General features: G+C 42.9%; 1 protein-coding gene across 1 annotated transcript; it reads left to right on the top strand.

Annotated features, from left to right (window-relative positions):
• The first annotated feature begins 7,539 nt into the window (after positions 1-7,539).
• LOC112220235 (toll-like receptor 8) lies at positions 7,540-12,828 on the top strand. The gene is made up of 2 exons (XM_024381966.2): positions 7,540-7,644; positions 9,144-12,828. The coding sequence occupies exons 1-2, from the start codon at positions 7,631-7,633 to the stop codon at positions 12,229-12,231; spliced, it is 3,102 nt and encodes a 1,033-aa protein (XP_024237734.1). The 5' UTR covers positions 7,540-7,630; the 3' UTR covers positions 12,232-12,828.
• The last annotated feature ends 700 nt before the right edge of the window (positions 12,829-13,528 follow it).

Genomic DNA, 13,528 nt, shown 5'->3' with positions numbered 1-13,528 from the left:
TGTCTGTGTGTCTGTGTGTATGTGTGTTTGTGTGTGTGTTTTCTCCCTGATATGTGGCTGTGCCGTGTGCAATCACATCAAATAGACTCATCATAGGTCAGTTTTGCTCAGTGCTGGTAAATTACAGTCAAATACTCTACTACATCATCATAACACATAGCTACTTTGGAAAGTGAAGCTATTTATCCCCAGTCACACCCCCTCCTGATGAAATTTACCATAGACACTGATCTAAGGTCATCTTTATGTTTCCCCCCTCTAATGGTTATGGTTAGGATTTGGTGAGGGTAAACTGATTTGAGATCTGTGCCTAAGGACTGCTTTGCATTCTTGTATGAGGAAGACGAGACAAGGATTTCGGCAAGGCCATTCTATCTCGGGACTTTAATGAATTTTGGCAAAGAGATTTATTTATAGACTAATACACCGAAAACTGCAGACATTACTAGTGCCTCCCCCACGATCAAACCAACATAAAACGTGATCAGAAATCTCAACTAGCAAGCAAGTAGCAGAAATTAAGAATTGAGTGCATGCACCTTCAAGGGGGGGGGGGCACAACACAGGTACAGGCAGCAATCTATTGGCCACCTGTTGGCTGTTGGATGGACTTGTTTTGGAACATCTGGTCAAAATGCAAACCCCCTTTGCAAAGTGAGTGCCATTCGTTCACTACACAGGAGCCTACTTTTGTATAAAGCAATATATTCACTCAATCCAACGGTCAACAATACAGAAAACATCTAACAAGAGTTTAGGGAGTCGGACTTCAAAGGAAGCACGTTCATCAGGCGTGGAAGTTCATCAGGTTTGCTGCCCCCACGATAGCAGCAGCAGCACGCTACACAGAGAGAGAGAGAGCAGGGGGGGTGGGGAATGGAGAGAAGAGAAAAGAACAACGATGAAGGCTCCACGTCGTGGAAACAATTTCAAGCGGAAGCCAAACCCATCCTAAGCCCTCAACTCAGCGCTAAAAACCCAGACGAGAAAAAGGAGAGGAATCGGTGTTGATGTTTCGGAAGAAGAAAAAGCACCCCTTGGGCCCGATGATCTCCTCCTCACAGCCCGACCTCCTCATCTTGGACTTGCAGGAGCTTCTCCCCTGTGGCAAAGAGGACCACAGCTCCAGACCTCTATGCCACATACAGGACGGCTAAAACATGAATCAGCCCGACACACAGAGAGTCGACGGCGGTTCGGGCAGCCTGAAGCCCACGTTGGTACAGTCCCACCATAAGAGCTCTTCGCTGGGGTTGGTGTGCCTGGAGAGGCTGGTTGCGGAACCTTGCAGCTAGACGGTAGTGACACCGATGAAGGGGAGACACAGCCACAGCTGAATAAAACTGATCTGCATGTAAGAAATGGGAGCAATGAAATAGAGAGAGACTAGACTACACTATAGTAGTCTATCGTTATTATCCCCGATGGAGTAGATGTCTTTGCAGCATGTAGCCTGTAGACATCATGTAGACTAGGTTAGTAAAGGGTTGTAACACCCCGTTCCGACATATTATAGATATGCTACATGTCATAGCTGTAATACTCCTCATCAATGGATAATAATATGCTGATGTAAAATAGCACCAGTATCATCAGAGGAAGTTACCTTTGACTTAATGGTCATATGATTCACCTATTTGTGTGTGCATGTGTGTGCGTGTGTGAGAGAGTGTGCATGCATGTGTGTTTTCCAGCTATGACAGCTGTAGGCTATACCAGCAGCCTGACCAGACAATGTTAACTACAGGTTACAGTACAGTCTTAACACAGTGAAAAGACAGATGATATTTCATTAAAGAAGAGGAACACAATGCCTGGGTTATGGGAGGGGTAGTAGAAGTGTATACTGAGAGTTAACTGTGAGAATTGGTGCCCAAAGGGCAGGTCCTAGATCAGACAGTTTAATACATAGTGATTGTGTAAATAAGAGGAGAATGTATGTGTTTTGTTGTGTGGGGGAGTCGTAGAAGTGCATGATAAAAAAGTCTCCTTTGTTTTGGAAAAGCTCTGGAAAAAAGAGTGTTCTTAGAATGCACAGAGTAACAATCACAGCCAGACTATTTGGCACTATTTTCTATTTCCTTTGCCTTGTGCGTGACAGTCAGCTTGATTTGTCAAGTTTGGTTGTGTTTATGTGGCCAAATCGACTGTATCCATTTCAGAAATACAGTCAGCTCCAAAAGTATTGGGACAGTGACACATTCTTTGTTTTTGTCTTGGCGCTGTACTCCAACACTTTTGGATTTGAAATGATACAATGTTAAAGTGCAGACTCTCAGCTTTAATTTGAGGGTATTTTCATCCATATCGGGTGAACCGTTTAGACATTACAGCACGTTTTGTACATAGTCACCCCCATTTTAGGGGACCAAAAGTATTGGGACAAATTCACTTATATGTTTATTAAGGTAGTTAAACTCAAAAGTGTAATATTTGGTCCCATATTCTTAACATGCAATGGCTACGTCAAGCTTGTGACTCTACAAATTTGTCAGATGCATTCGCTGTTTGTTTTGGTTGTGTTTCAGATAATTTTTTGCCCAATAAAAAATAATTGCAAATAATGTATTGTGTCATTTTGGAGTCAGTTTTATTGTAAATAAGAATATAATATGTGGATGCTACCCTGATTACGGATAGTCCTGAATAAATCGTGAATAATTATTAGTGACAAAGTAACAGACGCACAAATATCATACCCTCCCAATAAATGTTAACCTCCAGCGTTGTTGTAATGGTGTGAGGATAGCATGTCTTGGGGGGATGATATTTAGGCTACATGCCAAGGCATGGCTGTCTCTATCTGTGTAGGCAGAGGGAGGGTTCGGAGACCAATGCAGCCCAGGAGCTATCCAGAAAACCCGCACACGCGCACACGCACACATGGCTTCTCTTGTTGTTTGATTGGCTCCTGGTTTGACCCCTGTCATTGGTTGGTTCATCTTGGTTTGACCCCTGTCATTGGTTGGTTCATCTTGGTTTGACCCCTGTCATTGGTTGGTTCATCTTGGTTTGACCGCTGTCATTGACTCAACTTTTCGTGACCCTTTTCATTGCCTTACCTCCCTTATCCTACCTCATTTGCACACACTGTATACAGACTTTTTCTATTGTATTATTGACTGTATGTTGGTTTATTCCATGTGTAACTCTGTGTTGTTGTTTGTGTCACTCTGCTTTGCTTTATCTTGGCCAGGTCGCAGTTGTAAATGAGAACTTCTTCTCAACTAGCCTACCTGGTTAAATAAAGGTTAAATAAAAAATAAAAAATAAAGAATTGGTTGGTCATCATGATGATGTGCCTAGAGACACTCTTCTTAAAAGCCCAATATCTTGACAACTTGACTGCTGACATGCAAAACATTCTGGGACTGTATCAACAGTGGACTAATGAAACCAATACCAAAACATAGTGGTTCCACAGACTTTTTTTAGTTGACTCAACTTTTTCGTGAACCTGAAAATCACATTTTTGACTGCACTGGGACTTTAACATTATTAGTTGGTCAAATTTAGCTCCAACATAACAAAAGACCGGCAAGAATTCAGTCAACTTAAATTGATATGCTTGATCAAATTGTCTCATATGTTCATTCAACTAGACATTTTTATTTGGACATCTTATACCCTCCCCCCCAAAAAAGGCTGTGGAAGTATACACACACACATAGTGCTTTTAACATACAATGTTTTCAACTTACTTATATACAGTGGGGCAAAAAAGTAATTAGTCAGCCACCAATTGTGCAAGTTCTCCCACTTAAAAAGATGAGAGAGGCCTGTAATTTTCATCATAGGTACACTTCAACTATGACAGACAAAATGAGAAAAAAAATCCTGAAAATCACATTGTAGGATTTTTTATGAATTTATTTTCAAATTATGGTGGAAAATAAGTATTTGGTCACCTACAAACAAGCAAGATTTCTGGCTCTCACAGACCTGTAACTTCTTCTTTAAGAGGCTCCTCTGTCCTCCACTCGCTACCTGTATTAATGGCACCTGTTTGAACTTGTTATCAGTATAAAAGACCCCTGTCCACAACCTCAAACAGTCACACTCCAAACTCCACTATGGCCAAGACCAAAGAGCTGTCAAAGGACACCAGAAACAAAATTGTAGACCTGCACCAGGCTGGGAAGACTGAATCTGCAATAGGTAAGCAGCTTGGTTTGAAGAAATCAAATGTGGGAGCAATTATTAGGAAATGGAAGACATACAAGACCACTGATAATCTCCCTCGATCTGGGGCTCCACGCAAGATCTCACCCCGTGGGGTCAAAATGATCACAAGAACCAAAATCCCAGAACCACACGGGGGGACCTAGTGAATGACCTGCAGAGAGCTGGGACCAAAGTAACAAAGCCTACCATCAGTAATACACTACGCCGCAACAATACATCATCAAAAGCAGCCACAACTGTCAGTAAGAGTTTCAATGATTGAGTCTTTGAATGAAGAGATTGAGATAAAACTGTCCAGTTTGAGTGTTTGTTGCAGCTCGTTCCAGTCGCTAGCTGCAGTGAACTGAAAAGAGGAGCGACCCAGGGATGTGTGTGCTTTGGGGACCTTTAACAGAATGTGACTGGCAGAACGGGTGTTGTATGTGGAGGACGAGGGGTGCAATAGATATCTCAGGTAGGGGGGAGTGAGGCCTAAGATAAATAAGCATCAACCAGTGGGTCTTGCGACGGGTATACAGAGATGACCAGTTTACAGAGGAGTATAGAGTGCAGTGATGTGTCCTATAAGGAGCATTGGTGGCAAATCTGATGGCAGAATGGTAAAGAACATCTAGCCGCTCGAGAGCACCCTTACCTGCCGATCTATAAATTATGTCTCCGTAATCTAGCATGGTTAGGATGGTCATCTGAATCAGGGTTAGTTTGGCAGCTGGGGTGAAAGAGGAGCGATTACGATAGAGGAAACCATGTCTAGATGTAACTTTAGCCTGCAGCTTCGATATGTGCTGAGAGAAGGACAGTGTACCGTCTAGCCGTACTCCAAAGTACTTGTATGAGGTGACTACCTCCAGCTCTAAACCCCCAGAGGAGGTAATAACACCTGTGGGAGGAGGGACATTCTTCTTACCAAACCATATGACCTTTGTTTTGGAGATGTTCAAAACAAGGTTAGGGGTAGAGAAAGCTTGTTGGACATTAAGAAAGCTTTGTTGTAGATCATTTAACACAAAATCCGGGGAGGGGCCAGCTGATATAAGACTGTATCATCTGCATTTAAATGGATGAGAGAGCTTCCTACTGCCTTAGCTATGTTGTTGATGCAAATTGAGAAGAGTGTGGGGTCTAGGATGGAGCCTTGGGGGTACTCCCTTGGTGACAGGCAGTGGCTGAGACAGCAGATTTTCAGACTTTATACACTACACTCTTTGAGAGAGGTAGTTAGCAAACCAGACCAAAGACCCCTCAGAGACACCAATACTCCTTAGCCATCGCATAAGAATGGAACGGTCTACCGTATCAAAAGCTTTGGCCAAGTCAATAAAAATAGCAGCACAATATTGCTTAGAATCAAGGGCAATGGTGACATCATTGAGGACCTTTAAGGTTGCAGTGACACAGTCATAACCTGAGCGAAAACCAGGTTGCATACCCAAGACAATACTATAGACATCAATAAAGCCAGTCAGTTGATTATTGACAAGTTTTTCCAACACTTTTGATAAACAGGGCAAAATAGAAATAGGCCTATAACATTTAGGATCAGCTTGATCTCCCCCTCTAAATAAAGAACCAACTGTGGCTGCCTTCCACGCAATGGGAACCTCCCCAGAAAGGAGAGACAGGTTAAAATGGTTGGAGGTAGGCTTGGTGATGATAGGAGCAGCAACCTTAAAGAAGAAAGGGTAATGATGCAGGGGGAAAAGAGGGAGAAGCATTGGGGATAGTCACATTAGAAGGGGTGGGAGGTGAGGAAACGCTGAACGGGCAAGGAGGCATGGCTGAGTCAAATAGGAATCCTGACTTAATGAGGTGGTGATTAAAGAGATCATCCATGTGCTCCTTGTCAGTAACAACCACATCATCAACATTAAGGGACATGGGCAGCTGTGAGGAGGAGGGTTTATTCTCCAGGTCTTTAACCGTTTTCCAGAACTTCTTGGGGTTAGACCCACAGAGAGAGAACTGCTCCTTAAAGTAACTAACTTTGGCCTTCCGGAGAGCCTGAGTGCACTTATTTCTCATTTACCTGAACGATAGCCAGTCAGCCTGAGTATGCGTGTGTCGAGCCTTTCGCCAAACGCAATTCTTGAGGTGGAGTAACTCTGCAAGATCACGTTCGAACCAGGGGCTGAACCTGTTTTTAATTCTCATTTAGTTTATGGGGGCGTGTTTGTTAACAATACCACTAAAAATATCAAAAAAGAAGGTCCGCGCATCTTTGAAGAACCCTTTTAGGTTCAAGATAGTACACCCTTAGGAAAAAAGGTGCTACTGAGCCATTTACTTTATGTTTGTACTGTATTATCTTTTATGTCTTATTGGTGTTGCATTGTCGAGAAGGAACCTGCAAGTAAGCATTGAGTTGGATGGTGTAATCAGATTAAACATCATTTTAAAAAACGAAATTACTTTTACAATTATTTTTCAGAAAGGTTGTTTGTGAGAAAAATACATTGACACCATTCTGTTCTCACTGACATTCAAATCAGCCTTGAAAAAAGGCTCAAGTTTGTTCCACCTGAGAGTCTGACTAAAAGTCAGAGACCACTACGGCACACCGAATTAGTTTGATGGATCCTTTTGTCTTTTAATATGTTTTAAAGGGAAAGCAATCCAAAAGTAACCGAAAGTAATCAGATTATGTTACTGAGTTGTGGTTTTCTAAAAGTTACGTTACTGATTACAATTTCAATGGTAACTAGTAACTAACACTTAGAACGTAACCTACCCAAACCTGGAGCCATGTATTGTGGTCTACAACCCTGGTCCAGAGGAGTTACAGGGTAGGCTTTAGTTCCAACCCCTAATCACTCTCCATCAACCTCAAAAAGCAAGCTACATATTTCAAACCAAAGAAAGGCACCTATCACAATTCTAAAACTGTTCTTACTATAGAGAAAATCTGTAGCCTCTTTTTCCTCTGAGGTGGACAAATTACATGCACAATCACGGGGTTGGGTTGGGGTGAGATCATCCAAGGATCATTCCGCTTTTCTAAATAGAGGAACAAAGATAGTTCTAAAGGGGGTGGGAGTACATTGTACAGAGAGGTCCCGGGCACACCGAGAAAAACGGATAGAGACAATGGTTTTTCTATGGGGTCATACGTTGACGGACAACAGAGAGTTAACATTTTGATGGATTAAACAGATTCGTAGTGCATTCCTTGAGCATGTCATCCATTTCTGTGTGGCTGGGGCCTGATGGGATGCTTTGCACAACCTTGACCCCAGAACCCACAAACCATGCACTTAGAGGAAGTTACAACATCTATGTAAAAAGGTCAGAATTCATAGAGCATTCAGAATACTCATACAAAATACTCAGAATACACTCTCGATGTGGAAGTTCAACCAGCAAGGCTCCAGATGACTTCCTGTGTGATGTACACAAAAAAAGAGTTGGTTCATCCACGCCTACTGTCTGACATCTCTCTGGGAGCACAATGAAGGAACACTGGTAAGTACCAAGACATTTGTGTATCAGAAATTAATTGGATGTCTAAATGAGAGAATCTTTATATTTTGGCTCACTTTTAAAAGTACCTTTAATTTAATTGAAGAGTTTTATGGTTCCCTATGACCAGTACATTCCTACGATGGGCTTAGGATATGAGGAAAACTGAAATATTGTGTTGATAATCCCCAACATCATTCAACAATGGATGGACAGCCCAAATGCTCTCCCTATGACATGGTACACATGAACCATCAAGTTCAATATTTCCTTATAGGGCACTTCACAGTATTGTTTTTGTATATACTTAAACTTTTTAAGCATATCTATGCATTATTTACAGATGTATAAATTAATAAGTAAAATATATATGGCAAATTCAATTAGTTAAATCTTGAACTAAAAGCTACCTTAAAAGATTATGTTCAGGAAAGCAGAAGTAAGATAATGATAAATGTTTCCCCTCACTGTAGGGCTACTACACAAACTTGATTTTATTTATATATATATATATATTTTTTACGAGAGCAGAAGTCCTCGGGACTAATAACACACAGGTTCTTTGCGTCAGGAAGTGGAATATGGGAATGACCAGCCAGATATCAGATACAAAATACATTTCATTTTCAGGAAAAGTGTTTGTATGTTCATCATTGACACAATCTTCAGCGGCTAGTGTTTCAAACGTTCACTGCTGACCAGAAGCACAAAATAGTTGAATAATCTCAGTTTCGTCATCAGCACAAATACTCAATTATCACTTCATGTATCACAATATATTTAAGTTCTGATTATCTCCGGCCAACACACAATAAATATATACCCATCAGATAATAAGGAAGGCGAGCCAAGGGAGAATGAAAGCAGACAGCAATTATGTTCCCGTAGAATTTGGATTACGTTTATGTCCTCGTCCTCCCAGGGCACGCCAGCCTGAACAATAGCAAAGGTATCCCCTAAATGAGCGATAACACACAGCTTTTATACCAAAAGCACACTATCGTTCAACACGTCAACGGTTTCAACATGTTACATACATACAAAGCACTATACAATTAATGATACAAATGTTCCATTGTTCATCTCCCCCTCTCAGTAAGCCGCAGAGAGAGACATCAGGTAGCCTACCAGTGGAGGCTGCTGAGGAGATGACGACTCATAATAACGTCTGGAATGGAGTAAATGGATTGGCATCAACACATGGTTTTAATGTGTTTGATACCATTCAATTCACTCAATTCTAGCCATTATACTCAACTCCAGCCATTATTATGAGCTGTCCTCCCTTCAGCAGCCTGCACTGTAGCCTACTCACAATCCAATTTACAAAAAAGTTGCTAACCTAAGCTGAAGTACTCAACGAATATAGCAATACTATCTGTGCCATTGTCATCTTATATATCATTTTGTCTTACCTCTCACTCCCCTCTTGCAGAGAACTGAGACTACTTTTGGAATCAGGTATTTTCAATCAATATTCATATGATATCCTCTTCCCACAGGTTTCCTCTTTCCCCTGCCTTTCAGAGACTGCTGTTCATCCTGGTGTTGCTGTGTCTCTCCCTCTCCTGCTCTGGGAGGACCTGGGCTCAGAGGAAACTACCCTGCGATGTCATCTCTCTCAACCAATCAGAGTCCTTTGACTGCTCGGACAGGAAGCTACTCCAGGTACCCCAGGATATCAGCCGGAATGCCACACGGCTCGACCTTTCCTCCAACAGGATCAAGAAACTCTACGGCACCTCGTTCAGGAACCTCCGAAACCTGACTCGACTAGACCTTAGCAATAACTTCCACCCCCAGAAACATCCTCTGACAATAGAGAACCAAACATTCTCCATGCTGGATCAGCTCAAGGAACTGCTCCTCGATAGTAATGGTCTTTCTGCCGTGCCAAGTGCCCTTCCGTCCAAGCTGCGGTTTTTGAGCCTGAAGTTCAACTGCATCAAAACCATCAGGCCAAACGACTTCATGCATGTCAGACTCTTAGAAACAATCCACTTAATTGGAAATTGCGACTACGAGAGTGTCTGTAATGGACTAGTCATCGAAAACAGAACTTTTTCCCACCTCACCAACCTTGCTAGTTTATCGCTGTCAAACAACAGATTGATAGGTGTCCCCCAGTTCCTCCCCCCATCCCTCCAGCAGCTAAAACTCAAACAGAACACTATCACCCACATTCACCAGCATGATCTTAGTGGCCTCACTAGCCTGAGGCTTCTGGGCCTGTCAGGTAACTGCCCTGTGTGTTCTAACACCCTGTTTTTCTGCTCGCCCTGTAATACACCCAATGGGGCACTACAGATACACCCATATGCCTTCAGGAAGCTATCCAAGCTGCAGGAGCTGAGACTATCCGGAAACTCTCTAGATCACCTACAGTCCTCCTGGTTTGAGAACCTCACCAAATTGCGCTACCTGTACCTTTCATTCAACCGTCTAGCTGGTGAGATAGCCAATGGGGACTTCCTCTCTGTGTTACCCGGCGTAGAGGTGATGGACTTGTCTTACAATCACCCTGGACAATCTTCATATTCCCACAACTTGAAGCTCTCTAGGAACTTTTCCAACCTGACATCTCTGAAGACATTACACCTAGAAAACTATGTTTTTTCAACTCTTCACAAAAATGACTTGAACCCACTTTACAATTTATCTCACCTGTCAGTGCTCAATCTAGGAACTAACTTTATCTATCAGACAAACCTCTCATTGTTTGGCATGTTCCACAACTTGTCCAGTGTTGGCCTCTCTGAGAACAAATTTGCTTTCCTGTCTAAGAAAGAAGATGTTTTGTCAACGTGTGGGTGTAGCTTTGGCTATGAGCTGAAAAGAGACAGGTTTGGGCCTTACGTACACAAGGATCGACTCTATCGTCAACATCTGCCTAACATTAAGCCAAAGTGTATTGCGTACGGTCCAGTGCTTGACCTTAGCAGAAACAACATCTTCCACATAAACCCTGATATGCTGCAAGGCCTGGACAACACAGCTTGTCTCAACCTGTCATCTAACTCCATTGGAGACATGTTCAACGGTAGTGAGTTTGTACATTTCCCCAAACTTAAGTACTTGGATCTATCCCGGAATAAGATCTACCTGCACTATGAGCATGCATTCAGTGAGCTAACAGAACTGGAGGTGTTGGACCTGAGTCATAATAATCATTACTTTGTGGTGGCAGGGCTAAACCACAGCTTAGCATTCATGGAAAACCTGAGCTCTCTGAAGGTTTTGAACCTGAGCTGGAACGAGATCAGCACCCTCACTCATAACAACATCTCAAGCAGCTCCCTACAGGAGTTGGACTTTCAAGGCAACCGCCTAGACATCATGTGGAAAATATGCCAGAACTATGAACTTTTCAGAGCGCTCCAAAACCTGACTTCCCTGGATCTGTCATACAACAAGCTCCACCGTGTACCGCCTGAGGTCTACAAACACTTCCCCAAGACCCTGAGACGCCTGTCTCTGAGAAAAAACCGACTGAAGGTCTTTGACTGGGAGAGGCTCACACAACTACCGCATCTGGAGGAGCTGGACTTGAGTAAGAACAAACTGGAGCAGGTGGCCTGTGCTTTAACCAGTTCACTAAAGTTTCTGGACCTGAGCCATAACAGGATTTCTCAGCTAGCGCCTGGTTTCCTCAGGGGCGCCAGGAGCCTGTATGTGCTGGACCTCAGCTTCAACCTGTTGGAGCTCATCAACCAGACCACGTTTGAGTCTGGAGCAGAGAACTACCTCCAGCAGCTGTCCCTACAGGGCAACCCGCTCCACTGCACCTGTGAACTGTTGGACTTCCATCTGTGGATGAGGATCAATGAGGTGGAGCTCCCTCTGCTGGCCACTGAGGTGACATGCGACATGCCCGTGGAGAGGTGGGGCAAGTCTGTGTTGAGCTATGACATAGAGGAGTGTGTGAACGCTGAAAACGCAATGACCTTCTGCATCATCACGTCATTTCTCATCATTCTCACTCTGTTGGTATCTCTCACAGCACACCTGTTCTACTGGGATCTCTCCTATATTCTTGACTACTGTGGGGCCAAGATGAAGCATCACCGTCGCTTAGTGCCCACAGACTTTATCTACGACGCCTTTGTCATGTATGACACCGCAGACCCGCTGGCTTCTGATTGGGTATTAAACCATCTAAGGGTCGAGCTAGAGGAGCGTGGAGAGAGGGCACGATCCCTCTGCCTGGAGGAGCGTGATTGGACACTGGGTATGCCTGTCATGGACAACCTGTCCAATAGCGTGCGGCAGAGCAGGAAGACAGTGTTTGTGCTGACGGACGGCTTCCTGTTGCGTGGTGTAGTCAAAATGGCTGCCCTGCTGGTGCAGCAGCGGCTGGTGGAGGAGGGGGTGGACTCCATGGTGCTGCTGCTACTGCAGCCCCAGGTCTTGCAACACTCACGCATCCTCCACCTGCGCAGGCGGCTCTGCAGGCGCAGTGTTCTGGAGTGGCCCGCGGATGCCAGTCCAGCTGCCCAGCGATGGTTCTGGCACCACCTGAAGAGAACCATTAGGAAAGATCAGATAGGCACTCACACATCCCTACACAGCACATACTTCACTGGGCGGTGAACCTACAGACATTAGAGAAACTTATGACTCTTACAAAGTAAAAGTTAAGGATATGGGTGACCTAAGACTACTGTATAAAGTTCCTAGTGCCCTTGAGGCATGAAATTTGACGTTCTCAATGTATTTTTATGTCTGATTTCTTTCTAAAGTTAATATAAAGAGCTGAACATGTTGATATGACTCTCTGTAGGCCTATTGCATGTTTTATGGTTTTTCCTTTTCAGAGACGTTGTCCTAATCTGGTCGCCGGTCTGATGGCTGGTTGTTCCCATAATATTGCAAGGTGATTTGGTTAGAAGAGAGTTGCGATGTTTTCCTTCTTTTGTTTCGGTCATCAGAGTGATGCTAATTAAATGTTGAGGATATTGTCATTTGAGTTTCGTCCGGGATGGTTTAAAGGAGAATGTTTTGCCATGTTCAAATGTAATTATTGTATTTTCCAAGCTCCTAGCTATACCTGCGTATGGCTATTCATGCAGTATTGTTGTTATCTTAGACTTTTTGACCTTTTACCTAGATGACTTATACGGTTTCTTCTTTTAGATAATTGCATCTTATTGGATTTATTGTAATACATGTTGATTCATTTTAAATTGATACATGACTGCAGTCCTCATATTTCAGAGCGATACTTATTGACTGTTGATGTGGCTTATTGGCAAAAATGAATTACACACATTGTATTCTTTTAGATACACACACGGATACCTCTGCTTTAAACTGACTTAACTATTTATTACTAGACTATGATTGCAAGGATCAGCTCATGGTTCTAGCCTCTTAAACATGTCATTATGAAGCCAGATTAATTAGGTTAGAATTGCTCATACCCTAATTTTGTCATCCTCAACAAGTTGGAGTGGATTTTCATCCGATACAAGCATGCAACAGTGTGATTGAATATTTGTAATATTGTGATGAGGGCCAATGAATATGATGGGACACATACAATCATGCATGAAAAATTATAATAATTATGACCATATAATCATATAAGCCAGAAAGGCCTATCATGTACATGCACTTATAAATAGAGGGTGAATTGTCCTGTTCCTGAAATCTGCTTCTGCATTCATCCCAGTCATCAACACACAGAGCATTGGGGAAGGTGCATGTCTGACATCAGTGTGTGCACAATTACAATGATAATTTAATATGGTACATTTAAAAAATATATGAATAACATAAGTGTACTGTTGACACGTAGGCTATGGTGTAATGGAATGTTTTGCCTTGTGTGATAGGTTTTGTGGGTTATAACAGGTTATGACACGTTTTGTCAGCTGTTATGACATAT

The sequence above is a fragment of the Oncorhynchus tshawytscha genome, linkage group LG20, assembly GCF_018296145.1.
Source record: "Oncorhynchus tshawytscha isolate Ot180627B linkage group LG20, Otsh_v2.0, whole genome shotgun sequence".
Lineage (NCBI taxonomy): Eukaryota > Metazoa > Chordata > Actinopteri > Salmoniformes > Salmonidae > Oncorhynchus > Oncorhynchus tshawytscha.
The sequence above is the reverse complement of the archived record's forward strand: the minus strand, read 5'-3'. Positions and strand labels throughout refer to the sequence as shown.